The 21,507-nt window shown below is 43.6% G+C and overlaps 2 protein-coding genes and 1 non-coding gene across 6 annotated transcripts in view; all 3 read left to right on the top strand.

Moving 5' to 3' along the window:
• Window positions 1-6,456, top strand: part of LOC115143729 (cytosolic 10-formyltetrahydrofolate dehydrogenase-like) — a 45,347-nt gene extending 38,891 nt beyond the window's left edge. For 2 of the 3 annotated variants that reach the window (XM_029684212.2, XM_029684204.2), the window contains exons 20-23: window positions 881-1,046; window positions 1,285-1,390; window positions 1,529-1,728; window positions 3,671-6,456. In XM_029684212.2, the coding sequence (XP_029540072.1) occupies window positions 881-1,046; window positions 1,285-1,390; window positions 1,529-1,728; window positions 3,671-3,726 (528 nt within the window). In that variant the 3' untranslated portion in view covers window positions 3,727-6,456. Of the gene's footprint in view, window positions 1-880; window positions 1,047-1,284; window positions 1,391-1,528; window positions 1,729-3,657 lie in introns of all 3 variants that reach the window. The other variant, XM_029684218.2, reaches the window with a different exon arrangement.
• LOC115146392 (U7 small nuclear RNA) lies at window positions 2,087-2,141 on the top strand. Its single transcript, XR_003866140.1, has one exon. It is a non-coding gene; the product is annotated as a U7 small nuclear RNA (small nuclear RNA).
• Window positions 6,457-8,487: 2,031 nt separating the features above from the next.
• LOC115143702 (solute carrier family 41 member 3-like) lies at window positions 8,488-21,041 on the top strand. Of its 2 annotated transcripts, none has more exons than XM_029684183.2 (10): window positions 8,488-10,519; window positions 12,285-12,392; window positions 12,595-12,666; window positions 13,198-13,342; window positions 13,638-13,784; window positions 15,149-15,293; window positions 15,631-15,710; window positions 17,526-17,660; window positions 18,823-19,033; window positions 20,412-20,498. In XM_029684183.2, exons 1-10 carry the CDS (start codon window positions 10,325-10,327, stop codon window positions 20,416-20,418), a joined length of 1,245 nt encoding a protein of 414 aa, XP_029540043.1. In that variant the 5' UTR covers window positions 8,488-10,324; the 3' UTR covers window positions 20,419-20,498. The 2 variants fall into 2 exon arrangements, with proteins under 2 accessions (XP_029540043.1, XP_029540037.1); XM_029684177.2 differs by having other exon boundaries at window positions 8,503-10,519; window positions 18,823-18,971; window positions 20,412-21,041.
• Window positions 21,042-21,507: the final 466 nt, after the last annotated feature.

Here is a 21,507-nt window from a genome sequence, read left to right as displayed (position 1 = left end):
GTGGACTCTGGGAAGCAGCAGAGAGAGCATGCCCCTATCCACATCGACAGGACTACAGGAGAGAAGGTGAAAAGCTTCAAGTTCCTCGGCGTACACTGACGATCTGAAATGGTCCACCCACACAGACAGTGTGGTGAAGAAGGTGCAACAGCGTCTCTTCAACCTCAGGAGGCTGAAGAAATTTGGCTTGGCCCCTAACACCCTCACAAACTTTTACAGATGCACACCGCCTGGTACGGCAACTGGACTGCCTGCAACTGCTGGGCTCTCCAGAGAGTGGTGCGGTCTGCCCAACGCATCACCGGGGGTACAATGCCTGCCCTCCAGGACACTTACAGCACCCGATGTCACAGGAAGGCCAAAAAGATCATCAAGGACATCAACCATCCAAGCCACGGTCTGTTCACCTCGCTACCATCCAGAAGGCGAGGTCAGTACAGGTGAATCAAAGCTGGGACCGAGAGACTGAAAAACACCTCAAGGCCATCAGACTGTTAAATAGCCATCATTAGCCGGCCTCCATCCAGTTACTCAACCCTTTACCTTAGAGGCTGGTCACTTTAAAATGGAACACTAGTCACTTTAATAATGTTTACTTACTACTGTGTTACTCATTTCATATGTATATACTGTATTCAATTCTACTTTATTTTAGTCAATGCCACTCCTACATTGCTCGTCCTAATATTTATATATTTCTTATTTATTTTACAGTATATTTGTGTGAATTGTTAGATACTACTGCAGTAGAGCTAGGAAAACAAACATTTCGCTACACCCACAATATCATCTGCTAAATATGTGTATGTGACCAATACAATTTGATTTGAATCTCACAGTGCTATGCTAACTTAGCCATCTGCTAACTACCTCATCTCAGGTGGAGGAAGTTAAGAAGATGAAGATTGGAGATCCTCTGGACCGCTCCACAGACCACGGACCCCAGAACCACAAGGCCCACTTGGACAAGCTGGTGGAGTACTGCCAGACAGGCGTGAGGGAAGGCGCCACTCTGGTGTGTGGGGGCAAACAGGTCTCCCGCCCAGGTTAGACTTATTTTTTCAGTTCATAGCGCTGTAGATTTGACTAATATTAGCTGTGAGGCAGAGTTAGGGGCAAATGTCACTCCAATTCCAGTCTGTTCAGAAATGGAATTTGGATGTCATACTGTGACCATTTGTGGTGTTACCATTTCTCAGTTGAAGGGATGACTATCAGCTACAAAATGACTAATATAGTAAATAAGTTGTTTACTATATCTTTCCCTGTGGTACCTTTCTCCAGGATTCTTCTTTGAGCCCACCATCTTCACTGATGTTCAGGACCACATGTTCATTGCTATAGAGGAGTCGTTTGGCCCCGTCATGATCCTCTCCAAATTCAAGAGCGGGTCAGTGTTTGCCATTGTCAAATGGGTGCCCTGTGTGGTTCAGCTGACCCCAGAACACTTACATACCTGAGTCGGCATGGGTTTCAAATCTTGCGCATTGCTCCTCTGACTAGCTCTCCTCCGACCTCTCTCTCTTAGGGATGTGGACGAGGTTCTGCGGAGGGCCAATGCCACTGAGTATGGCCTGGCATCAGGAGTGTTCACCCGTGACATCAGCAAGGCGCTGTATGTCAGCGAGAAGCTCAACGCCGGCACCGTCTTTGTCAACACCTACAACAAGACGGACGTGGCTGCTCCCTTCGGCGGATTCAAGCAGTCCGGCTTTGGCAAAGACCTGGGTAAGACTTGCTGATTCTGGGACATTGTTTCCACACAGGTTAGATTAATCATAGAAGCCCACATGTAAAAATACTACAGTTTACTATAGAATACAACAGTACTTACTATAGAATTATCTAGTAAACTGTAGAATATTATAGTAAACACAGCAAAAACACTACACTTTTTTAACTATAGTTAAATACTACAGTATTTCATTTGTATATACAATGCTGATTCTCCTCCCCCGTATTCCAATTTGTGCCACCCATAAGTGAGAAACCTACATGCTAAGTATAGACCATATTGTGTTCCCTACAGGTTATAGAAATAGGGCAGAAGCTCTGAAGGTTCAGACCTACCTACCTACAGGTTATGGAAAATTAGCTCTTTTAGTATTTCTCCAGTAGGTTTCCTCAAAGAGAAAGCCTCCACTTCAAAGATAATAAAACTAAAACACAGTAATATTGGCAAAAACACAACAGTAAATACTATATAATATGTATTAGAGGTCGACCGATTAATCGGAATGGCCGATTAATTAGGGCCGATATCAAGTTTTCATAACAATTGGAAATCTGTATTTTTGGGCGCCGATTTTTTTGATTTTTTTTATACCTTTATTTAACTAGGCAAGTCAGTTAAGAACACATTCTTATTTTCAATGACGGCCTAGGAACGGTGGGTTAACTGCCTCGTTCAGGGGCAGAACGACAGATATTCACCTTGTCAGCTCGGGGGATCCAATCTTGCAACCTTACAGTTAACTAGTCCAACGCAATAACGACCTGCCTCTCTCTCATTGCACTCCACAAGGAGACTGCCTGTTACGCGACTGCAGTAAGCCAAGGTAAGTTGCTAGCTAGCATTAAACTTATCTTATAAAAAACAATCAATCATAATCACTAGTTAACTACACATGGTTGATGATATTACTAGATATTATCTAGCGTGTCCTGCGTTGCATATAATCTGACTGAGCATACAAGTATCTAAGTATCTGACTGAGCGGTGGTAGGCAGAAGCAGGCGCGTAAACATTCATTCAAACAGCACTTTTGTGCGTTTTGCCAGCAGCTCTTCGTTGTGCGTCAAGCATTGCGCTGTTTATGACTTCAAGCCTATCAACTCCCGAGATGAGGCTGGTGTAACCGAAGTGAAATGGCTAGCTAGTTAGCGCGCGTTAATAGTGTTTCAAACGTCCCTCGCTCTGAGCCTTCTAGTAGTTGTTCCCCTTGCTCTGCATGGGTAACGCTGCTTCGATGGTGGCTGTTGTCGTTGTGTTGCTGGTTCGAGTCCAGGGAGGAGCGAGGAGAGGGACGGAAGCTATACTGTTACACTGGCAATACTAAAGTGCCTATAAGAACATCTAATAGTCAAAGGTTAATGAAATACAAATGGTATAGAGGGAAATAGTCCTATAATTCCTATAATAACTACAACCTAAAACTTCTTACCTGGGAATATTGAAGACTCATGTTAAAAGGAACCACCAGCTTTCATATGTTCTCATGTTCTGAGCAAGGAACTGAAACGTTAGCTTTCTTACAAAGCACATATTGCACTTTTACTTTCTTCTCCAACACTTTGTTTTTGCATTATTTAAACCAAATTTAACATGTTTCATTATTTACTTGAGGCTAAATTGATTTTATTGATATATTATATTAAGTTAAAATAAGTGTTCATTCAGTATAGTTGTAATTGTCATTATTACAAATACATTTTCTTTTTAATCGGCCGATTAATCGGTATCGGCTTTTTTGGTCCTCCAATAATCGGTATCGGCGTTGAAAAATCATAAATCGGTCGACCTCTAATATGTATACCATAGTATACTATAGTATTTTTTCATGTGGGAGTAGAATTACTAGAATGGGAAAAGTCCAAAGATGCATTTTCTAGGAATGCCAATTCAATTGCATTTATATCCTGTCTCAACATCACTAGCTTTCTCCAACAGGACAAGAGGCTCTTAACGAATACCTGAAGACCAAGACTGTCACTGTAGAGTACTAAATATACAGCTCTGGAAAAAATGAAGAGACCACTACAAAATAATCAGTTTCTCTGGTTTGACTATTTATAGGTATGTTATTGGTTAAAATGAACATTTTTGTTTTATTCTATAAACTACTGACAACATTTCTCCCAAATTCCAAATAAAAATGTTGTAATTTAAGAGCATTTATTTGCAGAAAATGTGAATGATCAAAATAACAAAAAGATGCAGTGTTGTCAGACCTTGAATAATGCAAAGAAAATAAGTTCATATTCATTTTTAAACAACATAATATTGTTTTAACTTAGGAAGAGTTCAGAAATCAATATTTGGTGGAATAACCCTGATTTTCAATCAGACTGATCCTCCACCAAATTTCACAGTGGTTGCGAGACAGAGCATGAAAGCTGTAAAACCAGAGACATTGATCATTTTGCAGTGGTCTGTTAATTTTTTCCAGAGTTATAGAGAGATGTGTGGTAGCTACCAACTGGGCACAGACGTCAGTTCAACATCTAGTTTTGATTTGCATTTGGTTGAGTTGTCAACTAACACGAATTCAACCCAAGAAATTCACCATGTCATTGGATTTAGGTTAAAAGTTTGGTAAAAAATCCAATCAGTTTTCCTGTTGATTCAACGTTAACACATTATTATATATTTTTTTTTAAATGGCTTGGAAAAAATGTTGATTCCAAACAGTTTTTGCCCAGTGGGTTTTCTCTCTTTATAATCAGACCATATGTCACTAAGCAAATTCCTGAACTAAATGTGAATGACAGACGAGGCAGAAAGGAAACCTAATACCTCCACATGCCCTGATGAACAATTTTACTTGTAATTCAGTCTTTCTGAAATGTGATTAACCCTCTAATATTTCTTAGTGCTGTTTAGCACAATTACTTATGAAATTGAATATTTTTATGGATGAGAAATACAATGTGAAATGATTTCCCCCTCTTAGAAATAAGAAATATTCACGTTATGTTGTAGCAGTGGTCAACACTGGTAAATCTACTAACAATATTTGAAATTGTCTACACCAGTGGTCCCCAACGTTTTATAGTCTTGTACCCCTTCAAACATTCAACATCCAGCTGCGTACCCCCTCTAGCACCCGGGTCAACGCACTCTCAAATGTTGTTTTTTGCCATCATTGTAAGCCTGCCACACACACACTATACAATAAATTCAACATAAGAATCAGTGTGTAGTTTGTCACAACCCGGATTGTGGAAAGTGACAAAGAGCTCTTACAGGACCAGGGAACAAATAATAATATAATAGTCAATCATTTTGCTCTTTATGTAACCATTTTACATATACAACTTTATTTGTTCATTGAAAATGGTGAATAATTCACCACAGGTTAATGAGAAGGGTGTGCTTGAAAGGATGCACATAACTCTGCAATGTTGGGTTGTATTGGAGAGAGTCTCCGTCTTAAATCATTTTACACACACAGTCTGTGCCTGTATTTAGTTTTCATGCTATTGAGGGCTGAGAATCCACTCTCACACAGGTACGTGGTTGCAAAGGGCATCAGTGTCTTAACAGCGCAATATGTCAAGGCAGGATACTCTGAGCGCAGCCCAATCCAGAAATCTGGCAGTGGCTTATGATTAAATTACATTCTCACCGAACCGCTTGTTGCAATTTTGATGAGGCTCTCTCTTTCAGAAGTGGACTGGAGGCAGGGCATGAAAGGGATAACGAATCCAGTTGTGTCATCCGTTTCGGAAAAGTATGTGCTTAATTGCATACCCAACTCACTCAGGTGCTTCGCTATATCACATTTGACATTGTACGTAAGCTTGAGTTTTAAAAAACATCACCCAGATAGGCCAGTCATGTGAGAAACTCGTTATCATGCAAGTTGTCAGCTAGTTGAAAATTATGGTCAGTAAAGAAAAGTTTTTAGCTCGTCTCTCATTTCAAAAAAACCTTTCTATACTTTGCCCCTTGATAACCAGTGCACTTCTGTATGTTGTAAAAGCATTACATGGTCGCTGCCCATATGATTGCATAGTGCAGAAAATACACAAGAGTTCAGGGGCCTTGCTTTAAGAAAGTTAACCATTTTCACTGTAGTGTCCAAAACGTCTTTTAAGTTGTCAGACATTCCCTTGGCAGCACGAGCCTCTCGGTGGATGCTGCACGGTACTCAAGTGGCATCGGGAGAAACTGCTTGCATGCGTATTTACCACTCCACTATGTCTCCCTGTCATGGCTTTTGCACCATCAGTACAGATATCAACATGAGCAGCAGCTACGTTTGGCTACATACGGACCGTTAGTGAAATGCCAGCAAGAGAGTAACGGTTAATGTGATTGGATGTTAATTATTTGACTAGGCTACCTGTATTTGACATTGCGTTGTTATTTAGCTGAACACTAGATGGTTTCATTTTATTTTTGGCAGTGAAACAAGGCAACTCAGACGATTAAAAAAAGCTCACCCAAATGTATAGCCCTGTTGGAAAATATAAATGGACTGTTTGAAAAGTCAAATGTTTATTTTAAAATTTTATTAATGTTGATCACATTTTTATTTGGCGTACCCCCGACGGCATTGAACCCCAGTTTGGGAATACCTGGTCTACACAATAGATGTGTTGTGTTCATGGACAATACTGGATGACAATTTAATAGAACTTTATGAATGATGATCTCCATGTCAGAGCTTGAACAAGCTCCTTTTTACTAGTTTTCCTGATTCATTAAAATCACAAAGGTTTATACAGTAATATGACTGGTGTCGTGTCTTTACTATCATTAAATTGAAGACTTAGTTTTTATCAAAGATTATCTGTAATTAGTATTACGCGATTAAACTGATTAATCATGTAACTGTAATTAACTAGTAAGGCGGGGCACCAAGGAAAATATTCAGATTACAAAGTTATATTTTCCTAATAACTTTTCAGATATTTTATATCTGATCAATTAGTCTTCGAATGAATGAATTATTTATTTTACCTCACGTTAGTCTCATTCCAAACGTCGTAAATTGTTGGTTATCTGCACGAACCTAGTCTTCACTATGAGTCATCCATACATCAATTGTCTTAAATCATTTATTTTCTAACTAAGTAATTCACAGAAATGCATAAACAAACAAAGTAAATATGGTTACAAGAAATGATAGGGAAATGCTAATTCAATTTAACAAATGGTGGACTGTATCCAAGGGACTGTATCCAAGGAGAGGGCAGGCTGAAAAGACAACACCGGTCATGGAGGAATCCTGGTTGGCAGCAAATGCGTGAGTGTTTGTTTGTGCATACTTGCGTGTTAGACAGTTTCACACACCAATAATGATCTTCAATGGAGGTCTCCTGCCCTGTCTTGGACTAATAATAAGATAGATGAGGAGAAAGACAAGTCCAACAGAGAGCTCCAGGAGGATCTGTCTACAGGTGGTGGCGCCGTAACTTGAGGTCGGGCTGGGGATGATGACTGCAGGCATAGTTCTGGATGCTGTACAGGTGGGTGAAGGGAATGTAAGGGCTGCATTCAATCCGTATCGCGGAAGATCCACGTTAAAATGTAAAGGTCGCAGCTCAGAGAGAAGCTGGGACATTGTGGGGGGTCACAGGGACCTCAGTGGCACGCCACCACTAGGAACATGTCAGTCTTGGCATAACGGGATGACATAAGCCTATTAGTGTGGACAGTTACTTCTCTCCCTTTTTTCCCCCTCATAAGACTGGCCCACTGGGCATTTGCCCGAACTGCCCTTTGGCCAGTCCTTTTCAGGTTGGAAATGATAAACAGGCCGTGTTTTTACTCAGCATTGTTGTCCATCTTAATGAAGAGTTTACATATGTCAAAGCATTACACTTTTGATGGACCACAGTCCGACAGAGAAGGTAGTACAGTATAACATACACAAATGCATCACATTCGTCTCGATCTGTACAGTTCCTAATAAAAAAATGCAACCACGTCTACAAAAACCTTGGTCTAAAGACAAGCTCTGCATAGCAAGTGCCAGAGAGTCTTTCCTTGGATTTCATTATGTAATCCTGGATCCAACTCAAGGTGTGTAATGGGTTGTCTAGCCTGTCATATTGAGTCCCATAAACTTGCCATATAACAACAAACCCGAAAGGCCATTGCTATCAATATGTCAGTGTGGACTACTACATGTATAGCTTGTAAGTTTCACTAAACTTTGTTTTCACTGCACACACACTGAGGATTATATGGCTCAACTAGGCCAGGTTCACACTCAAGTTGTACAACTGTTGTACCGCACATTTGACAGTGGTTTTGATCGTTTTTCTTCACAAAAATAATTACACAAGCATTGTGGGGACTGCAAAATGGTTGTGTGTATACAACTGAAAGCTTGGGTTCCATGTGTTTGATGCCATTCCATTAGCTCCTTTCCAGCCATTATTATGAGCCGTCCTCCCCTTAGCAGCCCCCACTGCTACTCATGGTATTAAACTGTGTCTGTTATCCATCCACTGTGTCTGCATTGTGACCAGACTTCCTGGTTCCTTCCTTTATGCAAATGTGTTCACAGCTATTCATTCAATGTCAGATTTATTTACTGTAAGACACTTGTTGATGCAATCAGTTATATGCAATCAGTTATATGCAATCAGTTATAGTGCCATCTGTCAATGATTTTAGAGGGCAGAATAATGATGATGATTTAAATGGTTTCTCTGTCCAGATCTGTCTACACTTGTAAGATATCCAGACACAATGTGTGTCTGACTACGTCCGGAGGGGGGCAGGATGATCTGATCGCAATGTGTCTTTTGATTGTGTCCACATTTTTAGACCGGTGTAGACAATCAAAATGTGTATAAGATCAGGACAAAGGACGCAAGTTAGAACCAGGTATAAACGGGGCTTCTAAATTCCAACAAGGTGTCAGTGGCGGAGCAGGAGGCAACAGATTGTCCACGCCACGTCTCAGGGACGCCTCAGCTGAGTCACTTTCAGTGTGTGCGTGTGTGTGGGGGTGGGGAGGCTATAGGACAAGGAGGGATAAAGAGCTGAACTCGGTTCCTTCTCTCCTCTCTAGATAACAGCATGCAGGTTTCAAATGTCGGTCATGGTCATGAATGATTAAGAAGCTATTGATATTTACGTCACTTCCAGTGTTTGGCAAATATTTACTAAATGTCTCTCTAGTCAATGTAGTGTTTCAATCTGAATTAAAGTGAGAAGGGGGATAAATAGAGAAAAAGACAGGGGGTGAGAGACTGGCTAATAATACTAACAGGTAGAAAGAGCCAAAACCCCATAAGCTCATAAGATGTTACGCAAATGGAGGGGAGACAGTCAGAAAAGAGAACAGATGTCCTTTAGAGGGGACCAGGCTAATGCCACATGTTGGTGACAGGTACAACACATGCTGGCACTGAGGATGGAGCAACGAGGAAGAAAAGAGAGGAGAGAGAGGAACAAGATGGAGTTATCATGAGACAGAGGGAAAGGTAGAAAGAAAGAAAATAGAAAGAGCAAAGGAGAGAGAGGGATAGAAAGAGAGAGATAGAGACCCCGTTTCAGTCTGATAGCCCTGCTCACACAGACGACAGCGGGCACCCCCTCCTTCCCTTCCAGCCGTTTCAGTCTGATAGCCCTGCTCGCACAGACGACTGCAGCACCCCCCCCCCCCTTCTCTCCCACTTGCACAGAAATACCATCACGACCCAATTTGTTTGCTTCCCAGAGGAGAGGAAACCCCTGCCAGCGACTGGACAGGTACTCTTAATGCTTCGCCTCGGGACTCACACCTCATCATCCCCACTCAATGTCACCCTGCAGTCCTTCGCCTTCCGAGCCTTAGAACCACGGACCGCCATCTATTATCACCTCGTTTTTCATCTGCGACTCACCAACCAGCGCCCCACGTCACTTCTCTCCAACCCAACATGAGAAAGGGACTCCAGGCCAGCCAGGCTGCTCACACAGGGCAGTGGGACGAGCAGAGGCATCACGAGCAGCGGCTGGGGAGGGCAGAGAAAAAGTTAGCAGCCTTCTGGTTGTCCTTGTCGCAGAGGACGTGGACGTTTTTCAGGCCCCGTGGCGGCAAATGCACCGGCTGCTTCCAGCGGAGCTCCTCGGCAGCTCGCCTACTGAAGAGCGAAGCGTGAGGACTGTGTGTGTGAGTGTTTGTGTCTGTCTGTCAGCGGCGGGTGTCAGAAGAGTCCTGGCAGACACCCCTATCTGGAGGACCCATATCTGCGTGTGTATGTGACCTCCATCCCAGAGGTCAAAGGAAGTCTATGTCGTTCTTCAGCCTTCTCCACCATTGGCATTCTTTCTTGGTTGTGTTATCTTAGCAACGTTGACTAAAGATGGAAGGACAAGCTGTCATTCTAATGTCATTCTCATTCAGAAGGATAAACAAACTGTCATTCTAAAGCCCCTGAAATACATCGAGCCCAGTGGATTGGTTGAAGAGCGTTTGGCGATTTTCTGCTGTCGACTGGAAGGAATCTCCCCATTCACTAAACTAAACTGTCAAAGAGGAGACCATACCACAGAGAATATATTAGTGGTGGGGATTGGTGTGAAAAAGGGCAGCTGTCACTCCCTTAACCCCTACTGGGGACTTTCCAGATGGGGTAACTGCGACCTGCGGAGACCATGGTGGTCACCCATTTAGAGCTAGAGCTGTGCTACCAGGGGAAGAAGCTGAGGGGCTTCACCTGTAAGCTGACCCGCTCCCCCCATGGCTATCTGCCTGAGAGTGCCTGGCTCATCTTGGCTCAGATCCTACTGCCCTACCTGGTGGCCGGCCTGGGCATGGTGGCGGCAGGCATAGTCATGGACTTGGTTCAAGTATGGGCTAACTTTGAGTGTGTGTGTATGTGTTTGTTTGTGTGTGTGTTGTATTTATCTGGGCATGCTGTGATGTGTTGAGTAAATCCCCTTTAATCTAAGAAAAAACAGGTGAGATAGATGAGCTGCCACAGAGGTTTAGGTGTCTACGTTGGCAGATTGCTTTGTATCAGCGATCCCCTTTAGAGTGCACTACTTTTGACCAGGGACCAAGTAGTGCACTATATAGGGACATGGTTGCCATTTGGGACGCAGGCACTATTGAGTCATCTCCGGCAACGTGACACTTGTGTCACGAGAGGAGCCGAGCTGTTTGCTATGAAAAGTGAAGGAAGAAACTATCAGGAAAGCATTGAGAACTGTGGGAGATGTAGCATGAAATGATAAAGAGGCCAATTTAAAATGTAGGAGGTGCTTTGACATGCATGGTATGGAAAATATAGGAGAGACTGATAAACAGACGACAGGATAGCAGCAAATCTATCTGGGGACTTCAAAGCTGTTTCAAAGAGCAGTCAGAAGACCCCTGGCTATAAATGACAGCTAGAAAGAGCATCCACGACACGAGAGTGCTGCAGCCATTTGAAAATGTGTGTCAATATCGAAAAAATCATGCACTTGAAGCTTAGCCCGAGTCCCAGATCTGCTTGTGCTGTCTTGCAAACTCCTATGTCATTGTCAATAGGAGTTGGCACGACAGCGCAAACAGAACTGGGACTCAGGCTAACTTGTGGCAATACTCCGTGGTACATTTTGAGGATGGATGACCCACTTGACTGATGAGGTCAGTACCTTGCCCTTCAAAGTGCATTCTATAAAACATGCAGATAGGCATTGTGTGTAGATAGTAGAGTAGCAAATGACATATAGGCAAATAAGTATAGAGCAGCAAAATAGCTCTTTCCCTGGTTCACCTTTTGGAAAGATCCCAGCAGTCGCATGGCGTGACTGACTCCCTGAATAATGGAATAGGTTGGTGGGTTGGGTAGTGACTTTGACTGAAGTCAGCCTTGAAAGCTCAGGGATTTAGTTCCTTTTCAATTGGAAATGAAAACGTGAAGAAAGAAACAAATGTTCACCTGTAATCAACAAGAGTTATTGTATGCCACTAAGTTACTGTAAGACTGTCATTTTATTGTCACTAATACTTAACATGTTCAGATGATTATTATTAGATTATAATGGGATGACAACAGCAAAAGATTATGGTTTTAATCTGAATAAAGAAATTACATAATAGCGGTAATAGTCTTTTCCTGTTACAGTGAATTATTCTGGTTGCCAGATCTGTTTGTGCTGGATCCAACTCCTTTCTGTTTTTTAACGACCAAGCAGTTGGCTAAAGCATGAGTACTGTATATTTGGCAACCAGGTTGGCAGTGTTGGGAGGGATTTTTATGTTTCAGCACTGGGAGGTGCTTGAGGAGATCATTGTGTATGTTTCAGCACTGGGAACTGTTTAGGGAGATCATTATTCATGTTTTAGAACTGGGACATGTTTAAAGAGGACATTGTTATGTTTCAGCATTGGGAACTGTTTAGGGAGATCATTATTGAGGTTTTAGAACTGGGACATGTTTAAAGAGGTCATTGTGTATGTTTCAGCACTGGGAACTGTTTAGGGAGATCATTATTGAGGTTTTAGAACTGGGACATGTTTAAAGAGGTCATTGTGTATGTTTCAGCATTGGGAACTGTTTAGGGAGATCATTATTGAGGTTTTAGAACTGGGACATGTTTAAAGAGGACATTGTGTATGTTTCAGCATTGGGAAGTGTTTAAGGAGATCACAGAGGTGTTTATCTTGGTGCCAGCCCTGGTGGGACTGAAAGGCAACCTGGAGATGACACTGGCATCCAGACTGTCTACAGCAGTAAGTGTACACACACACACACACACGCACGCATGTAGGCATGCATACACACACGCACAGACACTGCTGACACACACATACACACACTCAATGCTGACACAACATGTTTGTATGTAAAACTAAATCTAGATTTTACATACAAACTCACACGCACACCATTTAAAATGTTAAATATTTCTCCCGTGGTCTATGTCCCTATCAGGCGAATACTGGGCAGCTGGATGATCCAAAGCAGCAGTGGAGGATAGTGTGTAGCAACCTGGCTCTCATTCAGGTGACATTGACCTCTCCTTCAGCTAACACAGCCAGTGGCATTTTATCAAACCAGTGCTGTCACTTTGGCTAGCCTGTAATGTCAACCACACATTATTATAAAGTATGTTTATCTGTGAATCCAACAGAGGGCACAAGAGGGTTCACTGTATCAAGGCAATGCCATGTCTCAGTGTTATGCCTCATTCTCCCTCCCTCCCTCTATCCCCCTACATCTCCCTCCTTTATTTCCTGCCCCCCTCTCCTCTTCCCTTACTGCCTCTTCTGTTCATTCTTTCTCCCCTTTGCTCCCTGCCTCTCCTGCTCTCCGTTCTCTTCCCTTGCTCCTTTTCCACTCTCTCTCCCTTTCCCTCCCGGCTCTTTCTCTCTCTCTCTCTTCCCTTGCTGCATCTTCTGTTCTCCCCCTCTCTCTCTCTGCTCCCCTCTCCCTCTCTCTCTGCTCCCCTCTCCCTCTCTCTCTGCTCCCCTCTCCCTCTCTCTCTGCTCCCCCTCCCCTCCCTACCGCTCCTATTCTCTCTCTCTCCCTCCATAGGTCCAGGCCACAGTGGTGGGTTTCCTGGCTGCGGTAGCTGCAGTGGGTTTGGGCGCGATGACCAGGGGTCGTGTAGACCTGCTGCAGGCTGCTGTTTTATGTGCCAGCAGCATCACCACAGCCTTTGTAGCTGCTCTGTCATTGGGCAAGTCAACCTGACAAAACCACAATAGCTGTCATGCCACTAGCCAGTGATAGTGTTAGGTAGTGTCACTTCCATCGTTCAGATGTTAATTAAGTTAGTGTTTCATAGCTAAATCAGAGTACAAAATTAAGATGGCAATCTCAGTGGGCATTTCAAAGAATAATGTTTTGTATTTGGGTATTTTGGCAATTATTATGTATTCCTGAGTTTTGATTTTGACAATAGGGTTTTTATCCAACAAATGTATTCCCAACTAGATAATTCTAGATCTAAAGTCTGCTCTCTGTGTCGGTAGGCCTGGTGATGGTGGGAGTAATCATTGGCTCAAGGAAGGTGGGCATCAACCCTGACAACGTGGCCACGCCCATCGCTGCCAGCCTGGGTGACCTCATCACCCTCTCTCTGCTGGCTGGGGTCAGCAGCTTCCTCTTCCGGTTTAAAGGTCAGATCACTCACAGCAGAATAAGTGGTATGTGCCGGTGTCTGGTCGAGCGGTAACACTCGACTCTCAGACCACACGTGCTCCCCCGGCGATGGCGTTCGAGCCCCGGCGATGGCGTTCGAGCCTCTGCGATGGCGTTCGAGCCTCTGTGATGGCGTTCGAGCCCCGGCGATGGCGTTCGAGCCTCTACGATGGCGTTCGAGCCCCGGCGATGGCGTTCGAGCCCCGGCGATGGCGTTTGAGCCTCTGCGATGGCATTCGAGCCCCGGCGATGGCGTTCGAGCCTCGGCGATGGCGTTCGAGCCTCTGCGATGGCGTTTGAGCCTCTGCGATGGCATTCGAGCCCCGGCGATGGCGTTCGAGCCACGGCCCGGCGATGGCGTTCGAGCCCCGGCGATGGCGTTCGAGCCTCGGCACACCCACTGTTTGCCCCCATCCTACCTGTCGTTGCTTTTCCATTGTCTGTCCCCCTGACTTTCTGTCCAGTCGAAAAATATATATAAAAGTAAGAAAGGATGTTTGACATCTAATAGGCCCAATGTTATCTGAACCTTAACCCCTATCACTGACTAGGCCCATATTGATGATTCCTAGGGCTGGATGCAATATTGAGCAAAGCCTTGGTGGAGACATATCCATTATGCCTGGGTTCTGATTCCCTACACTTCCCCTGAAATGGGCACTTGTTCACTCCCCCTCATGGATTTAAACATTGTGAATTTATGTATGCATGGGGTGGACTAGATGGAGTTTCCACAATATTTCTTAAACCAATCCGTTCCATTTAAATCCATGAAGGACTCTTTGACGAGAAGGGTAAAGAATCAGACAGTAGGCCAGTTCTTTCAAATGTTCAAAGTATTTAGTAGAATGTGTTGGTTTGAAACTGATCTCTCATTATTTCCAACTGGAAAAGACTATGAGCACCAACAAGATATCTTACATAACTTCACCATTATTTCATTTCACATTAATTTTCCTTAACAGGCATAAAAAAAAATATATATAGATCTTTGTAGTCAATAAAACATCTGTTATTAGTTTCCAAATGAAATATCCTCAAATCTCTCAAAAGAAAATTCATATTCGGTACTTCAATTGTGTCTTCGGTAGAGGGCAGCACAGTTTCTTTCATGACTAGTTATTTCAGGTCTGCTTAATAAATGTCCAACACAGTACATTGGGTGGGCTCCAGCAATTTCTATTCAGGTCTGCCCAGATTATAGAATCATTTTATCATGTTGACATACAATATGTCTTGCAGATGTAACACTTCTTTTCTACCTGCATAGAAAATGTGCCCACTTTCTCCCTCTCACACACACACACACACACACACACACACACCCTTTCTTGTCTTCCAGAGATGTGGTACCTGCCTGCTCTGGTGTGTGGCTTTTTCCTGGTTCTCATTCCGCTGTGGGTGGTCATTGCCCGGCACTCTCCTCCAATCAGAGAGGTGCTGAGGTCTGGGTGGCAGCCCGTCATCATGGCCATGTCCATCAGCAGGTAAATGCCTGGGGCTATCAGCATTCTATCAATGTTCAATCCATGAGCATTCAACTAGATTTCGAAGAAACAAACATGCTGTATATTCACTTGCAGTTACGATCGCAACTTGAAGGCCTTTTGTCACCTTTATCCAAACTGATTTTACAGAACTGGACAGGTGACAGCTACTACTCAGTAGGCATAAATGCACCAGATCACTTTCACCTATCCTCTCCTTTCAAATCAGTGCAGATGGAGGACACAGAGTGGAACTTATCACTTGCCCCTTAGACAATCTACAGCTTTGAACATGTTATGTGACGTTTGTGTCCCATTGTATCCTTGTAAACCACAGTATTGGGGGCCTGATACTGGATAAGACAGTGAGTGACCCGAACTTTGAGGGCATGGCGGTGTTCACTCCCGTAATCAACGGTGAGTGGACCGAACCTAACTCCTCAGATCAAAGAGTGGGGCATGTGTGTAATTCAATGCTCAGATTGAAATTTTGTCTCAATATTATTTAAATGTTGAAGAGTTCTTACTTCCTCCTAACAAATATCCTCAAGGAGCCATCTAAGAAACAGCTGCATGGGAAAAACTAGAAACAGGTTTACCCCATTTGCAATGCTGCTTACCATTGCTAAATATGTATCTTGTAAAATCGCCATGACATCTCATTTGGACATGTGTACGAGTCGAGAAGCCATAGCTTTATTGGTCTCAAGTGGTTCTGAAAAGAGTATTAAGTTCCACTCATCCCTAGCCTGTCCACTACTATAACATATGATGTAAGCTTAAATGTCAAATCTGGTACTCCTTTCCTTAGAAGACAACATCTGGTTGTCTTGGTGGAAAGATAGATGGCATGTTTGACAAAATAATAGACAGGCGTGGTTCTTGTCCTGTTACATTTAAACAGTCTTTGAAGTATGACAGTAAATTACTATAACTTGTGGGACTAATTACATGAAGCAACTGCGCTATTGTAAACAATGTCATTTTAAAGTTGAATGTTTTAAGGGCGGCAGGTAGCCTAGTGGTTAAGGGCGTTGGGCCAGTAACTGAAAGGTTGCTGGTTTGAATCCCTGAGCTGCCAAAGTGAAAATAATCTGCCGTTCTGCCCTTGAGTCAGGTAATTAAACCCCAACAACAACTGCTCCCTAGGGGCTGATGACATCAATTAAGGTAGCCCCCCCACACGTCTGATCCAGAGGGGTTGGGTTAAATGCAGAAGACACGTGAATGCATTCAGTTGTACAACTGAATAAGTATCCCAATTCTGATATTTTTTCCACTCATTGGTCTTTTGACCAATTACAGCAGACCTTTTCACAGCATATTTTTTTCAGAGCTGATCTGATTGGTCAAAAGACTAATTGGTGAAAAAAGATCAGAATTGGGCTGCCTGTGTAAACACAGCCTAAGACTAGCATGGCAATGTTTGTTGCCCACGGCTAGCCACCATCGCTGGAGAAGACTAACAATAAGGTTTACATAAACCTCTTTAGAATGACAACTATGTACTGTCTGCTTCAGAGGATTTCCTCTATATCTTTGCCAGCCTCAGCTAGCGCTAGCAAAGCTTTTCGCATTAATCGGCATTTCAAGACAGGAAGTACATTTGCATTGCCATTCAGTGTTTTTTTCAATCTCTTGCGCACTCTCTTTTTCCCTCCCTCCTTGTTTATTCTTCTCTTACCTTTCTCCCTCTGCATCCCAATCTTGTTCTATCTTCTTCCCTCTTTCTTTCTGCCTATCAATCTTTCTGTCTTTCTCCACCTCTCTCCCTCCATCCTCCTTACCTCCAATGAACACAAAATCATGCAATCTCTGCGCACAAACTCACTTTAAAGATATGCCATTACATTCACATCAGAATTATCCCTACATAATTAACTAGAAAGAGTTGCAGAAAAACAAAATCAACTAAAATTACCTTGAAGACGCTTCATCATAACCTTGAAAATACCTATAATTTACTAAACCCAAAGCTCAAGCCTAAATATGTAAATAACTCATTATAATATTCCATATAGCAGACACTTTTATCTAAAGTGACTTACAAGTCATGTGTGTTTAGATTTTGCATATGGGTGGTCCCAGGAATCAAACCTAGTATCCTGGTGTTAGAAGCGCCATGCTCTACCAACTGAGCTACAAAGGACCAACAGACAAATTCAACAAAAACATGATTATAAAAATGCCTATGGTATTTCAACGACTGTTCGGCTCCTTCCCTTCACCCAGGTGTGGGAGGTAACCTGGTAGCCATCCAGGCCAGCCGCATCTCCACCTACCTACACTACTGGAGTATGCCAGGGACCCTGCCCTTCCCGATGACACAACACTGGCCTGGGCCCTGCCTGACCTTCTGCTCCTCAGGTCAGCAGTCAAAACACACTTCAACTTCAAACACACACAAACACACAGGATGACACAACACTGCCCTTGCCTCAACTTCAGCTCACAACACTCCCCCTGCCTGACCTTCAGCTCACAACACTTCCCTAACCCCTGCCTGACCTTCAGCTCACAACACCTCCCTAACCCCTGCCTGACCTTCAGCTCACAACACTTCCCTAACCCTTGCCTGAACTTCAGCTCACAACACTTCCCTGACCCCTGCCTGACCTTCAGCTCACAACACTTCCCTAACCCTTGCCTGAACTTCAGCTCACAACACTTCCCTGACCCCTTGCCTGACCTTCAGCTCACAACACTTCCCTGACCCCTGCCTGACCTTCAGCTCACAACACTTCCCTAACCCTTGCCTGAACTTCAGCTCACAACACTTCCCTGACCCCTGCCTGACCTTCAGCTCACAACACTTCCCTAACCCTTGCCTGAACTTCAGCTCACAACACTTCCCTAACCCCTGCCTGACCTTCAGCTCACAACACTTCCCTAACCCTTGCCTGAATTTCAGCTCACAACACTTCCCTAACCCCTGCCTGACCTTCAGCTCACAACACTTCCCTAACCCTTGCCTGAACTTCAGCTCACAACACTTCCCCTGTCTAACCTTCAGCTCACAACACTTCCCTGACCCCTGCCTGAACTTCAGCTCACAACACTCCCCCTGCCTGACCTTCAGCTCACAACACTGCCCTGACCCCTGCCTGAACTTCAGCTCACAACACTGCCCTGACCCCTGCCTGACCTTCAGCTCACAACCATGCCCTTGTCTGACTTTCAAACCACAACACTGTCCTTGCTTGACCTTCACAACACTGTCCTGACCCTTGCCTGGTCTTCACAACACTGTCCTGACCCTTGCCTGTGCTTCACAACACTGGCCTGACCCCTACCTGACCTTCAGCTCTTCAGCTAACCAGTCAAACAAACTTAAAAGAAACACAAAAGAAGCAGAGGGGTCAAATGAACACTGCACACTTCTACACACAATATTGCTAACCCGTAACAGTCGTCAGTACCCTGCCCGCTCTTGTACACTTCCTCCTAGACATTAAAAGGCTTTTGGAAGTTTAGCTTATTTTCTGCTTACTTTTAAGATGTCCTCTAAGTCTCCTGTTTACATCAACAGGGGTCAACTCCAAGTCAGCGAGGGTTCTAGTCTTCCTGGTAGTTCCGGGTCACCTGCTTTTCCTCTACACCATCCACTTACTGAATGGCGGCCATGGCGCACTCACGCCTGCCTTTGTCTGCCTCTACCTGTGTGCGGCCCTGCTACAGGTCAGAGGTCAAACTGATATGTACCACAGACATGACCCACTGTACCACTCCTACTTTAAAAGGTGACATATGGTGAAAAATGAATTTAAAAAAAAGTTGTGACCTTGGTGAAGACTGAATATGGCCCCTGGGGAATGTTATAGCAGCACAGCATTGCTTAGAATTAAGGGCAATGGTGACATCATTGAGGACCTTTAAGGTTGCAGTGACACATCCATAACCTGAGCGGAAACTAGGCCTTTAACAGTTAGGATCAGCTTGATCTCCCCCTTTAAATAAAGGACGAACTGTGGCTGCATTCCAAGCAGTGGGAACCTCCATAGAAAAGAGAGACAGGTTAAAAAGGTCAGAGATAGGCTTGGCGATGACAGGGGCAGCAACCTTAAAGAAAAAAGGGTATAAACCATCTGACCCAGATAGTTTTTTGGGGTCATGTTTCAGGGGCTCCTCTAGCACCTCAGACTTAGTGACTGCCTGCAGGGAGAAACTTTGTATGAAGGCAGGGGTAAAAGAGGAAGAAGCATTGAGGATAGTCGCATTAGAAGGGGTGGAAGATGAGGAAATGTTGGATGGGCAAGGAGGCATGGCTGAGTCGAATAGAAATCCTGACTTGATGAAGTGGTCATTAAACCACAACCACATCAATAACAACCACAACATCAACTTTAAGAGACATGGGCAGCTGTGAGGAGGGTTTATTCTCCAGGTCTTTAACCGTTTTCCAGAACTTCTTGGGGTTAGACCCACAGAGAGAGAACTGCTCCTTAAAGTAACTCACTTTGGCCTTCCGGATAGCCTATGTCCATTTCAAGGACAGATGTTCCTTAATACTACGCCTCTCTTTTGTTTGGATCTCACACATTGAGGGTTTGGGTCGAGTAAATCATAGTTTTACACTACGAGAGCCATTGCCGATATAAACAACGGCCTTAGTAGAAATGTTAATAAAATATTTACTGTTTTCAGCCCTCTTGCCAAACTCTGGCGCTGCAATTCAAACCACACGTCGCTGAAAATGCTGACCAGTATACCGATACATCTGTAGAACACCAGCCCAGTGTTTTAGTCCTGCTACTTATCAGATTAAACATATTTTTCAGAGTTGATATGACCTGTGGTGTCATTAGCAACTTTTTAGATACTTGAAAAAAGAAAAATAAATGTATACAGACAGTGTGAACCATGTACGTGTTTTTGCCCTTAATGTTTATTGTTCACATGACCTCAACTTCGTTTTACTTGTTCACATACAGTGTGGGTTGTCAGTAATCTACATAATAATGGGATGTTGCTAGACAGTATAACAGAGAAGCTATTGAACACGGCCTATACATCTTTCCCAGGGTGAAAGGGACATTGTATTACAGCTTCTGCACTGTCCAACTTCCCTCAGTTACCTGCACTAGTGGGTTACTCATCGTGCTGTCAACTGATTCACAGGTTGTGATTCTGCTGTACCTGGCTGACCTGATGGTGCGCTGGATGTGGCGGAGGGGGCTGGACCCGGATAACTACTCTATCCCGTACCTCACGGCTCTGGGGGATCTGTTGGGGACCGGCTTCCTGGCCCTGAGCTTCAAGGCCATTCAATCTATACCAGCCCACCATGTCTAGTGCGACTGAAATTAAGATATAACAACGTGGCCTACACATTGTAGTTTCACAGGCCTCCGACAACCACCAAGCTTGACTTCACATACGGTCTCTTGGCTCCACAGAAGCCCTGTTTATGCCTGCCATTAACATGCGTCCTTCGTCCTGATCTTGTCCATTTACACTTATAAGATCTGATCACAATGCGTCTTTTAAAAGTCTACACAATCAGAATGTGGAAAAGATCAGGGAAAAGGCGTCATGTTAGAACCAGGTATCAACAGGGCTTAAGAAATGAATGCTGCTAAGGGAGTACCTGTATGCTGTAGCTCGACAGTCTTTCAGCGCCCACTTACCACATAGAAGCTGTTGAGATGTGAACGCTTTAAACGCTTTAATGGTCAAATGGTAAATGCACTGTACTAAAGCAATAATATTGTCTGCGCTTGTTTGTTTGCTGACTGTCTATACATGTATCCTCATGCTCAAAAATGGTTCACTTGTGAGTTTAGTCACAATAAATGTACTAATGCACTCATAAACACACTATAAACCAATAGAGGACATGGGATTAATCCATGTGTCACAATTTCAATGATCGACCACTGCTATTTTCATTTGTGCCTCCAAACCATTACTGTACAAACTACGGGAGTCATGTGGGGCCTTTTAAGTCAATTAATATATACTTTAAAAAACAGCATATTTGATGCTCTGCAATGACACAAACAATATAACTTTCACCAAAGATTTCAACAGTTAGAATCATGTTTTCAATTGTATAGGACACATGTTGACTTAGTATGTATGTTACTGTGTTAACAATAGTCAGATTGTACCTAGAGAGCACTTGCTCACTTGCTCTTATTTTAGTAACCCAATTTGTATCAATGTGTTCCATTGTTGGAGTAAAACCATTCACATACAATGCCTGTCTTCCATT

Source organism: Oncorhynchus nerka, linkage group LG2, assembly GCF_034236695.1.
Source record: "Oncorhynchus nerka isolate Pitt River linkage group LG2, Oner_Uvic_2.0, whole genome shotgun sequence".
In the NCBI taxonomy this organism is placed as follows: domain Eukaryota; kingdom Metazoa; phylum Chordata; class Actinopteri; order Salmoniformes; family Salmonidae; genus Oncorhynchus; species Oncorhynchus nerka.
Note: the sequence above shows the minus strand (reverse complement) of the source record. Positions and strands in the feature narration are given on the sequence as shown.

Bases quoted from the DNA above. Each gene is read 5' to 3' on its own strand.
- LOC115143702 (XM_029684177.2), top strand. From the start codon at position 10,325: ATGGTGGTCACCCATTTAGAGCTAGAGCTGTGCTACCAGGGGAAGAAG. The intron at 12,667-13,197 runs GTGACATTGACC...CTCCCTCCATAG, and splicing joins GCAACCTGGCTCTCATTCAG to GTCCAGGCCACAGTGGTGGG. The intron at 17,661-18,822 runs GTCAGCAGTCAA...TTACATCAACAG, and splicing joins CCTGACCTTCTGCTCCTCAG to GGGTCAACTCCAAGTCAGCG.